The sequence below is a fragment of the Chiloscyllium punctatum genome, chromosome 11 (assembly GCF_047496795.1).
Source record: "Chiloscyllium punctatum isolate Juve2018m chromosome 11, sChiPun1.3, whole genome shotgun sequence".
Classification (NCBI taxonomy): Eukaryota; Metazoa; Chordata; class Chondrichthyes; order Orectolobiformes; family Hemiscylliidae; genus Chiloscyllium; species Chiloscyllium punctatum.
In genome coordinates this window covers 9,767,459-9,787,211 of record NC_092749.1, presented here as the reverse complement: position 1 = coordinate 9,787,211, position 19,753 = coordinate 9,767,459, and the positions used below count along the sequence as shown (strand labels likewise).

The 19,753-nt window shown below is 43.3% G+C and overlaps 1 protein-coding gene across 1 annotated transcript; it reads left to right on the top strand.

Annotated features, from left to right (window-relative positions):
• The first annotated feature begins 16,505 nt into the window (after positions 1–16,505).
• sf3b5 (splicing factor 3b, subunit 5) lies at positions 16,506–17,007 on the top strand. The gene has a single exon (XM_072580102.1). The coding sequence runs from the start codon at positions 16,711–16,713 to the stop codon at positions 16,969–16,971; it is 261 nt and encodes an 86-aa protein (XP_072436203.1). The 5' UTR covers positions 16,506–16,710; the 3' UTR covers positions 16,972–17,007.
• The last annotated feature ends 2,746 nt before the right edge of the window (positions 17,008–19,753 follow it).

Below are 19,753 nucleotides of genomic sequence, written 5' to 3'. Positions count from 1 at the left end.
TCATCATCAACCACCTGACAAAGGAGCAGCACTCCGAAAGCTAGTGCTTCCAATTAAACCTGTTGGACTATAACCTGGTGTTGTGTGATTTTTAACTTTGTACACCCCAGTCCAACACCTGCATCTCTAAATCATGACTATTAAAAAAAAACAAGCTGTAGAAGCTTTCCGTCCTGCATCCATCAGGAAAGATGAATAAATTTCAAAGGGAACAGAAATTTAACCTACATGAGAAACAGGGTACTGATTAGTTGGAAAATAGACTCTGATTTGTTCACCAATCAGCCCCCTATAAAAAATGTATAATGAGATCAGTTGCCCAGTTTAAACTGTATTTGAATCTTGCTTTCCATTAATGGCCAAATTAACCAAGAAATGATGTGTTTGCTTTAGAGAAGGAGTAACAGAATTTCATGAGATTGCTTGCTTAAATTGTTTCAGTCAGAAAGTTGTGAGTAATAGCGTCATAGTCCTCGTCATAGAGATGTACAGCATGGAAATAGACCCTTCGGTCCAACTCGTCCATGCTGACCAGATATCCCAACCCAATCTAGTCCCACCTGCCAGCATCTGGCCCATATCCCTCCAAACCCTTCCTATTCATATACCCATCCAGGTGCCTTTTAAAGGTTGCAATTGTACCAACCTCCACCACTTCCTCTGGCAGCTCATTCCATATACATATCACACTTCGTGTGAAAATGTTGCCCCTGAGATCTCTTTTATATCTTTCCCCTCTCACCTTCTGCCCTCTCGTTCTGGACTCCCCGACCCCAGGGAAAAGACTTTGTCTACTTATTCTATCCATGCCCCTCATGATTTTATAAACCTCTATAAGGTCACCCCTCTGCCTCCAACACTCCAGGGAAAACAGCCCCAACCTATTCAACCTCTCCCTACAGCTCAAATCCTCCAACCCTGGCAACATCCTTGTAAATCTTTTCTGAACCCTTTCAAGTTTCACAACATCTTTTCAATAGGAAGGAGACCAGAAGTGCACGCAATATTCCAACAGTGGCCTAACCAATGTCCTGTACAGCCGCAACATGACCTCCCAGCTCCTGCACTCACTACTCTGACCAATAAAGGAAAGCATACCAAACGACTTCTTCCCTATCCTATCTACCTGCAACTCCACTTTCAAGGAGCTTGCAACCTGCACTCCAAGGTCTCTTTGTTTAGCAACACTCCCTAATACCTTACCATTAAGTGTATAAGTCCTGCGAAGATTTGCTTTCCCAAAATGTAGCACCTCGCATTTATGAGCCACTCCTCAGCCCATTGGCCCATTCAGTCAAGATCCTGTTGTAATCTGAGGTAACCTTCTTCACTGTCCATGACACCTCCAATTTTAATGTCATCTGCAAACTTACTAACTGTACCTCTTATGCTCACATCCAAATCATTTGTGTAAATGACAATAAGTAGAGGACCCAGCACCGATCCTTGTGGCACTCCACTGGTCACAGGCCTCCAATCTGGAAAAAGAAACCCTCCACTATCACCCTCTGTCTCCTGCCTTTGAGCCAGTTCTGTATCCAAATGGCTAGTTCTCCCTGTATTTCACAAGCTTGCGAATCAGTCTCCCATGGGGAACCTTGTCGAATACCTTACTGAAGTCCATATAGATTACATCTTCTGCTCTGCCCTCATTAATCCTCTCTGTTACTTCTTCAAAAACCTCAATCAAGTTTGTGAGACAAGATTTCCCACACACAAAGCCATGTTGACTATCCCTAATCAGTCCTTGCCTTTCCAAATACATGTACATCCTGTCCCTCAGGATTCCCTCCAACAACTTGCCCACCACTGGGATCAGGCTCACTGGTCTATAGTTTCCTGGCTTGTCCTTACCACCTTCCTTAAATAATGGCATCACATTAGCCAACCTCCAGTCTTCCGGCACCTCACCTGTGACTACTGATGATATAAATATCTCAGCAAGAGGTCCAGCAATCACTTCCCAAGCTTCCCACAGAGTTCTAGGATGCACCAGATCAGGTCCTGGAGATTTATCCACTTTTATGCATTTCAAGACATCCAGCACTTCCTCCTCTGTAATATGGACATTTTTCAAGATGTCACCATCTATTTCCCTACATTCTATATCTTCCATGTCCTTTTCTACAGTAAACACTGATGCAAAATACTCGTTTAGCATCTCCTCCATTTCCTGCGGCTCTATTCTCTCCCTAGTTACCCTTTTGTCCTTAATGTATTTGTAAAAACCCTTTGGATTCTCCTTAACTCTATTTGCCAAAGCTATCTCATGTCCCTTTTTTGCCCTCCTGATTTCCCTCTTAAATATACTCCTAATGCCTATATACTCTCCTAAAGATTTACTTGATCTATCCTGTCTGTAGCTGAAAATGTGTTGCTGGAAAAACGCAGCAAGTCAGGCAGCATCCAAGGAACAGGAGAATCGACATTTCGGACATATGAAGAAGGGCTTATGCCCGAAACATCGATTCTCCTGTTCCTTGGATGCTGCCTGACCTGCTGCGCTTTTCCAGCAACACATTTTCAGCTCTGATCTCCAGCATCTGCAGTCCTCACTTTCTCCTGTCCTGTCTGTACCTGACATATGCTTCCTTCTTTTTCTTAACCAAACCCTCAATTTTTCTAGTCATCCAGCATACCCCACACCTACCAGTCTTTCCTTTCACCCTAACAGGAATATACTTTCTCTGGATTCTCGTTATCTCATTTCTGAAGGCTTCCCATTTTCCAGCAGGCCCTTTATCTGCGGACAGCTACCCCCAAACAGCTTTTGAAAGTTCTTGCCTAATACCGTCAAAATTAGCCTTTCTCCAATTTAGAACTTCAACTTTTAGATCTGGTCTATCCTCTTCCATCACTATTTTAAAACTAATAGAAATATGGTCACTGGCACCAAAGTGCTCCCCCTCAGTCACCTGCCCTGCCTTATTTCCCAAGAGTAGGTCAAGTTTTGCACCTTCTCTAGTAGGTACATCCACATACTGAATCAGAAAATTCTCTTGTACACACTTAACAAATTCCTCTCCATCTAAACCCTTAACACGATGGCAGTCCCAGTCTATGTTTGGAAAGTTAAAATCCCCTACCAAAGCCACCCTATTATTCTTACAAATAACTGGGCTCTCCTTACAAATTTGTTTCTCAATTTCCCTCTGACTGTTAGGGGGTCTATAATAAGGTGATCACCCCTTTCATATTTCTCAGTTCCAACCAAATAACTCCCCTGAATGTATTTCTGGGAATATCCTCCCTCAATACAGCTGTAATGCTATCCCTTATCAGAAATGCTACTCCCCCTCCTCTCTTGCCTCCCTTTCTATCCTCCCTGTAGCATTTGTATCCTGGAATATTAAGCTGCCAGTTCTGTCCATCCCTGAGCCATGTTTCTGTAATTGCTATGATATCCCAGTCCCATGTTCCTAACCATACTCTGAGTTCATCTGTCTTCCCTGTTAGGCCCCTTGCATTGAAATAAATGGAGTTTAAATGTATCTGTCCTACCTTTTTCTCTGCTCTGTCCCCGCCTGCCTTGACTGTTTGGCTTGCTTCTTTTCTCAACTGTACCAGTTCTTAGATTGATCTCTTTCCTCACTTTCTCCCTGGGTCCCACTGCCCCATCTTACTAGTTTAGATCCTCCCAAGCAGCTCGAGCAAATCTCCCTGCCAATATATTAGTCCCCTTCCAATTTATGTGGAATATGTCCTTCTTGTACAGGTCACTTCTACCCCAAATCAGCTTCCAATGATCCAAAAATGTGAATCCTTCTCCCATACACCAGCTCCTCAGCCATGCATTCATCTGCTCTATTCTCCTATTCCTGCCCTCACTAGCTTGTAGCACCGGGAGTATTCCAGATATTACTACTCTTGAGGACCTCCTTTATAAATTCCTGCCTAACTCTCTGTATTCTCCCTTCAGAATCTCATCCTTTTTCCCTTCCTGTGTCTGAGGACTTCTCAGCCTTGAATAGACTCAATGATTGAGCATCCACAGTTCCGTGTAGGGGTTGATTGGTTTTTGACCACAAAGGCATATGGAGACAGTGTAAGAAAGTTGGGTTGAGACTGAGCATTAGCTGTGGCCATCTTGAAGCGTAGCGCACTCTTGAGAGTCATAGAGATGTACAGCACAGAAACAGACCCTTTGTCCAACTCGTCCATGCTGACCAGATGTCCTAAATCAATCTACTTCCCATTTGCCAGCACTTGGTCCATATCCCCCTAAACCCTTCCTATTTAATGTACCCATTCAGATGCCTTTTAAATGTTGAATGGTCTCCTCTTGCTCCCATTTCCTATGTTCGAATGTCAACTGATACTTAACTTGTGAGTTCACATATTCATACTGCACACATTAAATTTTCAGTAATGTCAATATTCATATTTTTCACAGTCAACTTTGTCACAGTGAAAACCCTTAACACTTAACAAAATATCAAAAAGAAACAGAAAATGGTAGACATATACAGCAGGTCTGTCAGTATAGGAAATAAGAAAAATAACTTACAATTAGGGACAGAAACTGCCAAACATCATCCCATTTATAAATATATCACCATTCCTTCAGCATCGTTGAGTCATAAGCCTGGAATTCCCTTTCTAAGGGCATTGTGGGTCTACCTACAGCAAATGAACTACAGCAGTTCAAGAAGGCAGCTCACCACCACCTTCTTAAGGGTAACTACAATGAGAAACAAGTGCTGGCCCAACCATCAATAGCCAGGTTATTTTCTCTACTTATTGTTGAAACAATACCATCAATGATAAGGAGTCTGATAGAATTCCTGAAGAGTGATAATAGAAGGAGATTTTGATACTTGATTTTGACTCTGTAGCTTTTTTTTCAGATTCAGGTTCAGGACTGTGAAATGCCGAAATGGAGTCTGTTTTATTGGTGGTGTATTCAGATTTGCAATAGAACAATATGACTATTAACACTGGACCGAATAATTTTGTACATTAATATCTGTACTTTGCACAATTCAATGCATGCCTGACTGTTTTCGTTGACTTTGAAGTGATATTACAGTAGAATAAACACATTATAAGAGTATATGTAATCCCCATGATTTCATTTACTGCTCTCTGTCAATGATCTCTTTAAGGTCTATTTAAGGATCCTGTGACAAACAATGATTACATGGTCTTGTACTATCTTCAGGAATTCGGACAATTTTGGGGGGAACGGAGGGATTTGTGTATTACCTGCGGTGACACTGAAAAATGTTGATGGAGTTTTCCACATAAGTGTGCTGTTTCAGGCGAATGTTCAGGTATAGCAGAGCCAGCGAGGTTCAGGTCATGTTAGTGATGGAATATTCACCAGTTGTCTTGATAATGCCCAGTCACAATAAAACTGTAGAATCTCCCCCAGGATACAGCCTGTTGGATGGCCCTACCACTGAACTTAATTTGCAATCCTTTCCTCATTGGCCCACGGTGCCTACAATATGGCTGGTTAAAAAATGCAATGCACTCCAGCAGCACCTCTCTTCCTTGTTGTCTGCAAAAAGAACAAAATGCTCTTGGAGGTCTGTCACGATCCTAATTCAGAGTCACACAGTCATACGGAAACAGACCCTTCGGTCCAACCAATCCATATCGACCATAATCACAAACTAAACTAGTCCCACCTGCCTGTGCTTGGCTCGTATCTCTCCAGACATTTACTTTTCATGTACTTATCTAAATGTCATGTAAATGTTGTAACTGTACCCATTTCCTCTGACGGTTCATTCCACACAAGAAACCACTACGTGTAAACAAATTGGCCTTTTTAAATGTCTTTTTTAAAATATTCCACCTCTCATCATAAAAATATGCCCCCGGTCTTGAAATCTGCCACCTTAGGGAAAAGACACTTGCCATTCACCTTATTTATAATCTTCATGATTTCATAAACCTATAAAGGTCACCTCTTAACCTCTTATACTCCAGTGAAAAAAGCCTCACTTTATAATTCATACCTTCCATTCCTGGCAACCTTCTGATAAATCTCTTCTGGATCCTCTCCAGCTTAATAATATTTCACCTATAACAGGGAGAGCAGAACTGGACACAGTACTCCAGAGGAGGCCTCACCAATACTCTGTACAACCTCAACATAACATCCCAGCTCCGAAACCCAAAGGTCTGCGCAATGAAGACAAAACTTGGAAGTCCCTCATTCTTCCCAGATCAAATTCCCAGAGTCTCTTTCCTAAACAGCACCGTAACTGCTCATACCACCAAGTGGACTGTAGAATTTTCAGCTGCTTTCAAAGGCAATTAGGTATTTGGAAATAAATAGAAATTCATCGCAAGAAAAGTTATATCTGTATGGAACCTTTTACAATGTCCCAAAGCATCTTAAACCCTGAATCTGCTCCAGAAGGTGGGCAAGACCTAGCCACTGAGTATGATCAAGACTGAGATTGATATATTTCTAGGTAGTAATGCCATTGAGGGATCTGGGGAGAGTATGGAAAATAGTATTGAAGTAGAGGATCAGCCATGAATCATTGAAAAACCAAGTACTCTCAAAAGGCTGAATGACTTACTGCTGCTCCCATTTCCTATATTCTTATGTTATCAAAGTACTTTTAATGAGTAGACATGATTGTTATGTAGGAAACATAGCTGCACTAGTAAGCTCCCACAACCATCAAAGTGATCAACAATCAGATCAACCATTTTTAGAGTTAGTGTTGAGCAATAGATTTGGAATGAACTATTGGTGAGCCACGTAAGTGATATTATTTCTTTCATTTAAGGATAAGTGAAATAGAGTAATTTCTTTACATGCACTGATATGTGAAATGCTTTCTCCAGTCTGTTTTCATCCAAAAGGCAGCAGCTCCCACAAAGCAAGGCTTTTCAAACACTGCACCAGAATAGTTCAATGTTCTGACTTAGAAATAATGCAGTGGACAACTCAGCTTTGATATTGACTGCTAACAAACAGATATAATGTTAGTTAACAGCTCCCAGGTATGTCTTAACTTCTTGTGGTAATTTCTGGACCACACTTGTGAACTATAAGAATGATGCAGATATTCTATAAATTGAGCTGTGGGTGACCCAGAGTCTGTTCAGTTATGGGGAGAGAAAGAATTCTCCAAGTGTCTGTCCACAATGAGGAGGTGGAGTTAATACATACGACCACAGAAATTAGGAACAGGAGGAGATCTCTATGCCCCTCCGGCCTGCTCAATCACTCAATACAATCTGATATCTGCACATTCCAACCTTCTTGTTTATCATTAAGCTAACTACCTTTGCATGAACAATGTTCAGATTCTGTTTCCACTGACTTTGGAAGAAGAGTCTCAAAGATCATGATTCTTAATGAGAAACGTCCTCTCTTCTGTCTTAATTGGGGCAGTTTTTATTTTTAAACAATGTCCCTTCGTTCTAAATTCTCCCACATCCTTTCCACATGCACCAGGTCAAGACCACAAATAGAATAATTTAAACATGATGTCTAATGTAACAGAAAGGGAATTTAATGAAACCTTAATCACCCTTAATGGGTCTGTGCCAACTGCAGTGCCCATAGGTTGGGTAAGCTCTTGTACCTGCTGCTGCTTTGCATGCTCTTATGTAGGTCACAGAGAAGAGGTGGGCAAAGGAATGTTTTGTCCATAGGCAATGGTTTTGGTTTAGTAAATAGCTAGCTGTGTCCAGAAAAGATTGGTATAAAGCATTATCTTATGAAAATCTATACGTTAGCATTAATTAATAGACTCCCACACCTACTTTCTATGTTTCCAAACAAGGGAGGGAGGTGCTGGGATTGGATGGAGCTTGATGTGGGGCTATGGCTACCCAGTATCTGGTGTTGCCAGCTCAAACATACCCCAACAAAAAGCCTGAAGAAATCCCAGAACAAAGGGCATTCCAGAAAGGCTGGACACATCCCAAAATTCCAGATTATGATAATCAGGACAACACAGGATGGGAACCTGAAGTGTAGTTCCAGTGCACAGGATGAGAGTAGGGAGAGCATGGACAGGATTTCACAGCCACAGGAATGTGCTGGCAGACAGTAAGCTGGTTTGAAGTGTGTTTACTCCAACACCAGAAGTATCCAAAATAAGGTATGGATACTTGCTGCGTGGATAGGTACTTGGGACTTCGATGTTGTGGCCATTTCGGAGACATGAATAGAGCAGGGTCAGGAATGGATGTTGCAGGTTCCAGGGTTTCATCAAGATCAGGGAAGACAGTAAAAGAGGGGGAGGTGTGTCCTTGTTAGTCAAGGACAGTATAACAGTGCCTGAAAGACCTTTTGACGAGGACTCGTCTACTGAGGTGGTCTGGGCTGAGGTTAGAAACAGGAGAGGAGAGGTCACACTGCTGGGAGTTTTTTTATAGGCCTCCGCAGAGTTCCAGGGATGTGGAGGTGAGGATTGGCAAAATGATTCTGGGTAGGAATGATAGGAACAGGGTGGTCATTATGGGGGACTTCAAGTGGATCAGTTTTTGTCTAATGTGTGCAGGAGGGTTTCCTGACACAGTATGTCGAAGGGCAGACAAGAGGGGAGGCCACACTGGATCTGGTACTTGGTAATAAACCAGGCCAAGTGTTTGATTTAGTGATAGGTGAGCACTTTGGAGAAAGTGACCATAATTCAGTTACGTTTAGTTTAGCGATGGAACATGCAACAGGGCAAGAGTTATCAATGGGGGAGCAGCAATTATAATGTGGTTAGACAAGACTTAAGAAGCATAGAATGGTGTAGCAAAATGCAGGGGATGGGGACAATCGAAATGTGGAGCTGGTTTAAGGAACAGATATTGCGTGTGCTTGATAGGTATGTCCCTGTCAGGCAGGAAGGAAGTGATAAGGTAAGGGAACCGTGTTTTACTACAGAAATTGCATCTCTTGTTAAGCAGAAGAAGGAGGCTTATGTGACAATGAGGCGAGATGGTTCAGATGAGGCGATAGAGAGTTACAGAGTAGCTAGGAGGATTTAAAGAAAGAGTTAAGAGCAAAGAGAGGACATGAACAGTCTTTAGCAAGTAGAATAAAGGAGAACCCTAAAGCTTTCTATAGGTATGTGAGGAATAAAAAGACGACCAGGGTAGGAATAGAGCCAGTCAAAGACAGAAGTGGGAAGTTGTGTGTGGACCCTGTGGAGATCGGAGAAGTGCTAAATGAATATTTCTCATCGGTTTTCACTCAGGCAAAGGAAAATATTGTAGAAGAAAAGAATGAGGTACGAGATATTAGACTAGAAAGGATCGAGGTTAGTAAGGAAGAGGTGTTACCAATTCTAGAAATAATGAAAATAGACAAGCCCCTGGGCCGGATGGGATTTATCCGAGGATTCTCTGGGAAGCTAGGGAGGAGGTGTTGGAGCCTTTGGCCTTGATCTTTGAGCCATCATTGTCTACAGGTTTAGTACCAGAGGACTGGAGGATTGCAAATGTTGATCCCTTGTTCAAGAAGGGCAGTAGAGATGACCCAGGTAATTATAGACCAGTGAGCCTTACGTCTTTTGTAGGAAATGTTTTGGAAAGAATTATGAGAGATAGGATTTATAATCATCTAGCAAGCAATAATTTGATTGCAGATAGTCAACATGGTTTTTTCAAGGGCAGGTCATGTCTCACAAACCTCATTGAGTTTTTTGAGAAGGCGACCAAGCATGTGGATGAGGGTAGAGCATTGATGTGGTGTACATGGACTTCAGTAAAGCCTTTGATAAGGTTCCACATGGTAAACTGTTGGAGAAAATGCAGAGGCAATGGGATTAAGGGTGATTTAGCAGTTTGGATTAGAAACTAGCTTTCTGTAAAAAGGCAGCGAGTGGTGGTTGATGGAAAATATTTAGCCTGGAGTCCGGTTACTAGTGGTGTGCCACAAGGATCTGTTTTGGGACCACTGCTGTTTGTCATTTTTATAAATGACTTGGATGCAGGCATAGGTGGATGGAATAGTAAATTTGCAGATGACACTAAAGTCGGTGGAGTAGCAGACAGTGTGGAAGAATGTTGCAGGTTGCAGGAGGACTTGGATAAACTGCAGAATTGAACCAAGAGGTGACAAATGGAGTTCAATGCAGATAAATGTGAGCTGATTCACTTTGGGAAGAATAACAGGAAGGCAGAGTACTGGGTCAATGGAAAGATTCTTGATAGTGTGAATGTGCAGAGGGATCTTGGTGTCCATGTACATAAATCCCTGAAAGTTGCCACCCAGGTTAATAGTGCTGTTAAGAAGGCATACGGTGTGTTAGATTTTATTGGTCAAGGGATTGAGTTCCGAAGCCATAATATCATGCTGCAACTATACAAAATGTTAGTGTGGACACACTTGGAAAATTGTGTACATTTCTGGTCACCCCATTACAGGAAGGATGTGGAAGCATTGGATAAGGTGCAGAGGAGATTTATCAGGATGTTGCTTGGTCTGGAGGGAAGGTCTTACGAGAGACTTGGGTCTATTCTCTTTGGAAAGAAGGTGGCTAAGAGGGGATTTGATGGAGACACCCAAGATGATCAGAGGATTAGATAGGCTAGACAGTGAAAGTCTTTTTCTAAGGATGATGACATCAGCTTGTACGAGGGGACATAGCTACAAGTTGACGAGTGATAGATTTAAGACAGATGTCAGAGGCAGGTTCTTTACTCAGAGAGTGGTAAGGGCGTGGAATGCCCTACCTGCTAATGTCGTTAATTCAGCAACATTAGTGAGATTTAAACAATCCTTGGATAAGCACATGGATGATGATGGGATAATGTAGGGGAACGGGCTTAGATTAGTTCACAGGTTGGCGCAACATCGAGGGCCGAAGGGCCTGTTCTGCGTTGTATTGTTCTATGTTCCACAAGTGATGACCCATCACAGGGAAGAATGATAGCCAGCCATAAGGATGACACAGAGACACTGCGGAGGGATATAGATAGAGTTTGAGTGGGCAAAAACTTGTCATATGGACTATAATGTGGGAAGGTGGGAAGTCATGCAGGAAGAATAAGGAAGCTGCTTATTATTGAAAAGGTGAAAGACTGAGGAAAGCTGCAGTACAGAGGCATGAATCAAGAAAGCTAGCATCCAAGTTCAGCAAGTAATGGGGAAAGCAAATGAATTGTTGGCCTTTACTTCAAAGAGAATGGAGTATACAAAAAGTGAATTATTGCAAAAATGATAAAAGCAGTAGTTGGATCACAGCTGGAATACAGTGAACTGTTCATGCTCTTTATCTCAGGAAGGATATGCTACTACTGGAGCAGTCAGTGGAGAAGGTTCACTAGGTTGACCCTGAGTATGCAGGAACTGCCTTCTGAGGAGAGGTTGTGTAGGTTAAACCTGTACTCATTGGAATAGAGAAGGGTGAGAGGTAACCTTACTGAAACATGCAAGACTTGATAGGATAGATACAGAAAGGTTACTTCCCCTTGTGAGAGTCTAGGAGCAGAGGGCATCATCTCAGAGTAAGGGGTCACCCATTTAAGAAAGGTTAAGGGGAAAGCAGAATGTTGGTTAAAAAACATTCTTAATAAATATATATATACATTTCATGTGCATATGCACTGGGAACCAGTGAATTGAAGCTGATGATGTAGATACTCTTTTCAATTTAATATCAAATAAAAACCAACCTTAGCAAACACTGATGAGACTGATTCAATTTAACAAAATGATTAGCTTTTGTGAATGAGATATTTTAAAAATAAATTATATTTGTGTGTATGTGCGTTGGTAACTGGATGGCTTGAAGCCCCAGACCATTTAATTAAGAGGGAAATGAATCTGTGGAACTCTATAACACAGAAGACAGTCGAGGTTAAGTCATTATGTATATACAGGCTGAGATAGGCAGATTGTCATTCAGTAAGGAAATCAAGGGTTATGGGGAAAAGGCAGGGAAGTGGAGTTGAGGATTATCAGATCAGCCATTGAATGGGCAGAGCAGATTCAAAGGGCCAAATGGCCTACATCATATAGGATAATACTGCAAAATCACAAAATTGTTATGGGACCAAAGGAAGCCATTTTGACCCATCATGCATGCACCTGTTCTTCAAACAAGCATCATTACCTAATGCTAATCTGCTGCCTTTTGCCCATAATCCCATGTACACAAATTATTTGTATCCAAATAATCATGTGTTGCCCTTCATTGGATCTGTGCAGACTCAATGGGCCAAATGGCCTCTATCTGCACTGTAGAGATTCTATGATGCTACGCAGTCTTCTGCAGCACGATGGCAATTTTACAAATACTCCAGTTGAGGTCTAACAGGTATGTTTTCTCTATTCACTCATGGGATGTGGTTGTCGTTGGCTGGACAGCCATTTATTGCTCAGCTCTTGTTGCCTTTGAGAAGGTGGTAGTGAGCTGCCTTCTTAAACCCCTGCAGGCTATATGCTGTAGGTTGACTCTTAGGGAGGTGGTTCCAAGATTTTGACCTAGTGACAGTGAGGGGGGTGGTGGTTGACTATGTTGGTTGCTTTCCCAAGGCAGTGGAAACTGTAGACTCAATGGTTGGAAGGTTGGGTTTTGTGACGTACCTATTCCTGATGAAGGGCTTTTGCCCGAAACGTCGATTTTCCTGCTCCTCGGATGCTGCCTGACCTGCTGCGCTTTTCCAGCACCACTTTGATCTAAACTTTGTGATGTACTGGGCCACCTTCACAACTCTCTGTAATTTCTTGTGGTCTTAGGCAGAGCTTTTCCATATCAAGCTGTGTTGCATCCAGATAGGATGCTTTCTACAGTGCATCTGTAAAATTGGTTTATTTCATTGTAGACATGCTGAATGTCCTTAGCCTTCTGAGGAAGTAGAGGCATTGGTCTACTTTCTTGACTAGCATTGATGTGGATGAAGATAGATTGTTAGGGATATTTACTCCTAGGAACTTGATGCTCTCCATCACCTCCACCTAAGTATCACTGATACAGAAAGGGGCATGTCCTCCACTCCACTTCCTGAAGTTAATGACCAGTTCTTTCATTTTGTTGATATTGATGGAGGGATATTTGTCTTTAAACCATGCCATTAAACTGACTGTCTCCTTCCTGTACTTTGTCTCATTGTTGTTTGAGATCCAACCCACTATGGAGGATTATTGTGGAAGGGTTGTCACCTATCCTTATTGTTTGTGGTCTGCGGGTCAGGAAGTCCAGGATCCAGTTACAGGAGGAAGAGCAGGTTCCTAGGTCTCAGAGTTTGGAGATTAGTTTTGTTGTAATGATAGTACTGAAGAAAGAGCTAAAGTCAATAAGTAAGAGTCTGACGTCGGTCTCCTTGTTAGCCAGATGTACCAGGGATGAGTGTAGGGCCAAGGAGATGGTGTCTGCCGTGGATCTATTGTGACGATACGAAACTTGCAGTGGATCAAGGAAATCTGGGAGGCTGGAGTTGCTTTGTCTCATTACTAACCTCTTGAAACCTTCAGAATGATGGATGTCAGAACCACTGGGTTGTGATCATTAAGGCATGCTGCCTGAGTGTTCTTTGGCATTAGGATGATAGTGGTCTTCTTGGAGCAGGGGAGACCTCACATCGCAGTAAGAAAAGGTTAAAGATGTCTGCAAATACTCCCAACAGCTTGTCTGGGCAGGATCAGGGTTCACAGTCAGGGACTCCCATCCGGGCAAATCGCTTTCCATGGATACACCCTCAAGAAGGCGATTCTGACATCTGCTGAGGTGACTGTGGGTACAGGAGCATCCAAGGATGTCAGGGCAAGTGCCATCTTATCCCCTTCTCTTCAAGATGATCATAGAATGCATTGAGCTCACTGGAGAGGGATGCATTGTTGTCAGTGATTCTACTCGACTTCGCTCTGTAGCCTGTTATATTGTGTAAGCCTTGCCACAGTCGACATGTGTTTCTCTGGTTAGTCTAGGACTCTGGTTTAGTCTGGGGTTGTCTCTTAGTGTTCCTGATGGCTTTGCAAAGATCATACCTAGATCTTGTCAGCCTAGATATTGTTTCATTCAAAGACGGTTTGCTTCAGTGTCTGAGGAGCTATGAATGGTGCTGAACATTGTGCAATCATTAGCGAACATCTCCACTTCTGACCTTATGATGGAGTGAAGCTCATTGATGAAGCAACTTGAAGATGATTTGATATTTATTGCAAAGGAGAGGCAATTGTTTATCGTCCCAATCTAAGTAGGACTATTCTTCATGCTGATCAAGGGTGGCACAGTGGTTAGCACTGGTGCCTCACAGTGCCAAGCATCTGGTTTCAATTCCCTCTCTGTGTGGAGTTTGCATGTTCTCCCTGTGTCTGCCTGGGTTTCTGCTGAATGTTCCTGATTCCTCCCACAGTCCAAAGATGGGGTTAGGTGGATTGGTCATGATAAATTGTCCATGGTGTCCAGGGATGTTGCAGGCTGGGTGCATCAGCTGTGGTAAATGCAGAGTTACAGGTTTAGGGTAAGGGACTGGGTTTGGGTGTGACATACAAGATAATACATGGCTTGGAAAGGGTGGATGCCAGGAAATTGTTTCCGTTAGGCGAGGAGACTAGGACCCATGGACACAGCCTTAGAATTAGAGGGGGTAAATTCAGAACAGAAATGCGGAGACATTTCTTCAGCCAGAGAGTGGTGGGCCTGTGGAATTCATTGCCGCAGAGTGCAGTGGAGGCTGGGACACTAAATGTCTTCAAGGCAGAGATTGATAGATTCTTGTTGTCTCGGGGAATTAAGGGCTACGGGGAGAATGCGGGTAAGTGGAGTTGAAGTGCCTAGCAGCCATGATTGAATGGCGGAGTGGACTCAATGGGCCGAATGGCCTTACTTCCACTCCTATGTCTTATGGTCTTATGGTCTTCAGAGGGTCTGTGCAGAGCCTTTCTGCACTGTATAGATTAATAGTCATAGAGATGTACAGCATGGAAACAGACCCTTCAGTCCAACCCGTCCATGCCGACCAGATATCCCAACCCAATCTAGTCCCACCTGCCAGCACCTGGCCCATATCCCTCCGAACCCTTCCTATTCATATGCCCATCTAAATGCCTTTTAAATGTTGCAATTGTACCAGCCTCAACCATTTCCTTTGGCAGCTCATTCCATACACGAGCCACCCTCTGTGTGAAAAAGTTGCCCGTTAGGTCCCTTTTATATCTCTCTCCACTCACTCTAAACTTATGACCTCTAGTTCTGGACTCCCCACCCCAGAGAAAAGACTTTGTCTATTTATCCTAACCATGCTTAACCATCCTAACCAAGGGTGGCACGGTGGCACAGTGGTTAGCACTGCTGCCTCACAGCGCCAGAGACCTGGGTTCAATTCCTGCCTCAGGTGACTGACTGTGTGGAGTTTGCACGTTCTCCCCGTGTCTGTGTGGGTTTCCTCCGGGTGCTCCGGTTTCCTCCCACAGTCCAAAGATGTGCAGGTCAGGTGAATTGGCCATGCTAAATTGCCCATAGTGTTAGGTAAGGGGTAAATGTAGGGGTATGGGTGGGTTGCGCTTCGGCGGGTTGGTGTGGACTTGTTGGGCCGAAGGGCCTGTTTCCACACTGTAAGTAATCTAATCTAACCTAATGCCCCTCATAATTTTGTAGACCTCTATAAGGTCACCCCTCAGCCTCCGACGCTCCAGGAAAACAGCCCCAGCCTGTTCAGCCTCTCCCTATAGCTCAAATCCTCCAACCCTGGCAACATCCTTGTAAATCTTTTCTGAACCCTTTCAAGTTTCACAACATCTTTCCAATAGGAAGGAGACCAGAATTGCACACAATACTCCAACAGTGGCCTAACCAATGTCCTGTACAGCCGCAACATCACCTCTCAACTCCTGTACCCAATACTCTGACCCGATAAAGGAAAGCATACCAAATGCCTTCTTCACTATCCTATCTATCTGTGACTCCACTTTCTAGGAGCTATGAACCTGCGCTTCAAGGTCTCTTTGTTCAGCAACACTCTCTAGGACCTTACCATTAAGTGTATAAGTCCTGCTAAGATTGCTTTCCCAAAATGCAGCACCTCACATTTATCTGAATTAAACTCCATCTGCCACTTCTCAGCCCATTGGCCCATCTGGTCCAGATCCTGTTGTAATCTGAGGTAACCTCCTTCGCTGTCCACTACACCTCCAATTTTGGTGTCATCTGTAAAATTACTAACTGTACCTCTTATGCTGGAGATTCTATAAAAAGTACGAGCTGAAATTTAATTTATTATTGTCACATGTACCTTGGCTATGGTGAGCAGTGAAATCGGTTGGTGGATTGGAATGAATGGGAATGCAATACCGCACAGCAGCGGTCCTCCAACCTAGGGGGCAGAGTGCGATTGTAACGGCCACGGGGCGGGGCTTCAACAGCCAATGCGCCTGCGCACAAATACCGTTCAACTTCGTTACACCGATTCACTAAAAAAAAATATTTTATGTTAAAACCAATCATATTCTCGTCAGTGTTTTTGTTTGGTAAGGCTCGGTTTTTAATTCAAATTAGTAAGTGAAAAAAGTCGCCTGGAATGGGGCGTGGCTTCTATGCATGTTATCCTAATGCGCCTGCGCAAGAGTATATATAATTTTTAAAACCGTAGTTTAGCAAGATTTTGTTTAACGTTGAAACAAAATGACGATTTAATTTTAAGTTAGTTTTCATCAATTTGTACTGGTGGCTGTTTTTTTGAGGGACACGTGGAGATAACCATGGTAACAACGGCCATATTGGATTTCCCTCGGAGGGCGGTTGACGGTTGGGATTCGAATTTGAATCTCTCGGGGGGAGAGCCGCCGCCATCGCAATGACTGACCGTTACAACATCCACAGCCAGCTGGAGCATCTCCAGTCCAAGTACATCGGCACCGGGCACGCCGACACCACCAAGTGGGAGTGGCTCGTCAACCAGCACCGCGACTCGTACGCCTCGTACATGGGCCACTTCGACCTCCTCAACTACTTCGCCGTGGCCGAGAACGAAACCAAGGCCCGGGTCCGCTTCAACCTCATGGAGAAGATGCTGCAGCCGTGCGGGCCCCCGCCCGACAAGCCCGAGGAGGCCTGAGAGGGCCTGGGCGTGGGATGGGGGGGGGTGATGTAATTGGGGGGGGGGGGTAAATAGATATGGAGACGTGAAGGGGATATGTGGCGAGCTTGGGGGGGGGGCGGGGTTGAGGTGTGGAGATGTGAAGGGGAAATGTGGGGGATTGATGTGATGGGACTATGGGGAAGTTTGGGGGGGGGGTGTATTGGTCTGGAGATGTGAAAGGGAAATGTGGGGAGTTGGGGGATTTAGGTGTGGAATTGTGAAGGGGATATGGGGGGTTGAGGTGTGGAGATGTGGGGGTGAGGGGTTGGGGATTGATGTGAAGGGACTATGGGGAAGTTTGGGGGGTGTATTGGTCTGGAGATGTGAAGGGGATATGTGGGGAGTTGGGGGATTAAGTGAAGGCACTATGGGGGGTGTATTGGTGTGGCGACATGAAGGGGATATGTGGGGTGTAGGTGTGCAGGAGGAGATGTTGGGCATTATTAGGTGTGGGGACAAATGATTGGAGGATGAGGAGGGGATATGTGGCGGTGCTGTGTTAGGGTGGAGGGTGACTGGGATATGTGTGGAGTTACGTGGAGGATACTGGTGGAGGAAAAGGGGAATACAGCTGGAGGATAAGAAAGATACTGAGTTTGGGATGGTTACAGGTGTAGGCTGAGGGATGATACCCGGATGCTGCCTGAACTGCTGTGCTTTTCCAGCACCTCTAATCCAGAATCTGGTTTCCAGCATCTGCAGTCATTGTTTTTAACTGAGGGATGATGTGTTTAGAGGGGGGGATGGATGTGGCTGGAGGAATGGAGTTGTATGAGAAGGGAACGGGTGAGGGATTTGGGTGAAGTATGGGAGATTGCACTCCACCTATAAATCCTTGCAAAGGAGACTTGGAGGGAGGAGGGTTGAGTTGGATAAGGATATTTGTGAAGGTTGGCTTATGAGGGAGAGCTACTCTGTGGCTGTTGGGGAGGAGTGATGTGGCTTTAGGGCACAAATGGTGCTTGTGCTCCATTCCCCTCCAAAACTCTGGCTTGAATTTTGGCCCTCCCATTTGCCACCACATGTCTTTGTCAACAACTGAGGGATTGATCCAACCCATTTCCAGCATGGCATCGTTCCTGTACCCAAATAAAAGCAAAATATTGCAGGATGCTGGAAATCTGAAACCAACATAGAAAATGCTAGAAAAATTCAACATGTCTGGCAATATCTGTGGGGAGAAAAAAACAGTTAAGGTTTCAAATTCGATATGATTCTTGAGAACTGTATCCTGTCTTGTCCAGGTGGATCCACCTCTGTGCCTTCCCCAGGTTCTTCAGTCATCCTCTCTCTCTCTGCAACAAGCAAAGGAATCCACTCATCTTTCTCCAGCAGCAAGGGAGTCCACACTTGTCTCAGAGCTCTGTCAATACAAGGACTTGCATTTGATTTAAAACTTTGTTATTCATCTGAAATATTGTCTTTATAAAAGCAGATGACTGTTTTGAAAAATGGAATTATTTTATAGGTAAATGGTCGCAGACCACTAAATTCTGTTGCAAAAGCGGCTGTCCATCTGATTTGCGTTCACAAGTGACATTTTTGTCATTGTCAACAGAAGTGAAATTTCACCGTTTCAAGATGATCTGAATACATCCAATGAATTACTTGTGATTTGCACTCACTTTGGCAATGTGACCTCAAGCAACTAAGGAAAAGGAATCTTATAAAGACTATCTGCTTTCCTGCCAGTTAAATGGAATGGTCTCCACACACCTCCATCAGTGAGGAGCTTTATGCTTGACTTTGTCTATTGGGAGGTGGCTGCTGATATTGAAACTGAAGCCCAATGCTGTTATGAAGGCCTTGAAAGAATCTTTAAAATGAGAATTTTAAAAATACTTAGTGTCTACACAGATGGTTACTGCATGAAAAAGCTTCCAAGAATGATTTGTCTCGTAAATGGTATAAAGACTGCCCATCGGAGTAAAAAACTATGTGGATCAACAGCAATGTTGAGCCCTCCCCAGTCACTGAACTTTAGAAAAAGCCTTTATATTAGCATGTGAATAAATGGTTGCAAACAAAGTAGAAAAATTCCTTGAAACCCATGCATGATGACAAGCATGGCCACTTATTTTTTATTTAAGTTGAATTAACTTGGAATGTCACTGATTTTTAGAATGATTGAAAATAGCGAAACCTATCAAGTGATTTTTCATAAAACATTTGTGATATGTTGGACGATGTTCTGGGAATTTGTTATGTAAACAGTACTGTTTCAACAGTGATTGTTCAGCCAAGTTTGAAGCATCCTCAACCATGACTAGGTCATTGAGAAAATCTCTCTTCATTCAGAAGTGAGGGTTTTGGACCTCTTGCGTTGCCAGTTTATTCCTATTCTGGTTTTGCGGGACCTCTAATTCTACAAATTGCAATTTGTAAAGGATTTTGATTAAACTGGAGAAACAAACTGCTTTACTTAGATGTATATCATTATGCTATCTGTGGCTCAGTTAATTGAGTTTTTAATACTTCTGTTGTTTTGGCATTTTTCTTTTTGTTACTCGGCATGTTATACTTCAGAGGTAAATGGATGGTCCTTGGTCAAAGAGCATTGGATTTATAGAACACAATTTTTTTTGTCCTTTTTTGTGTATTCCAAATATATATATGAATTAGGAGAGTTAAGCCATTTGGCCCTTCAAAATGTGCTCTGCTATTCAATAAACTATGGTTGAGATGTTCCGTTCCGTTCCTTTATTTTACATTTCTATTACTCCAGTTACTTTAGACTTTTGTTTGGCACAGGAAAGCT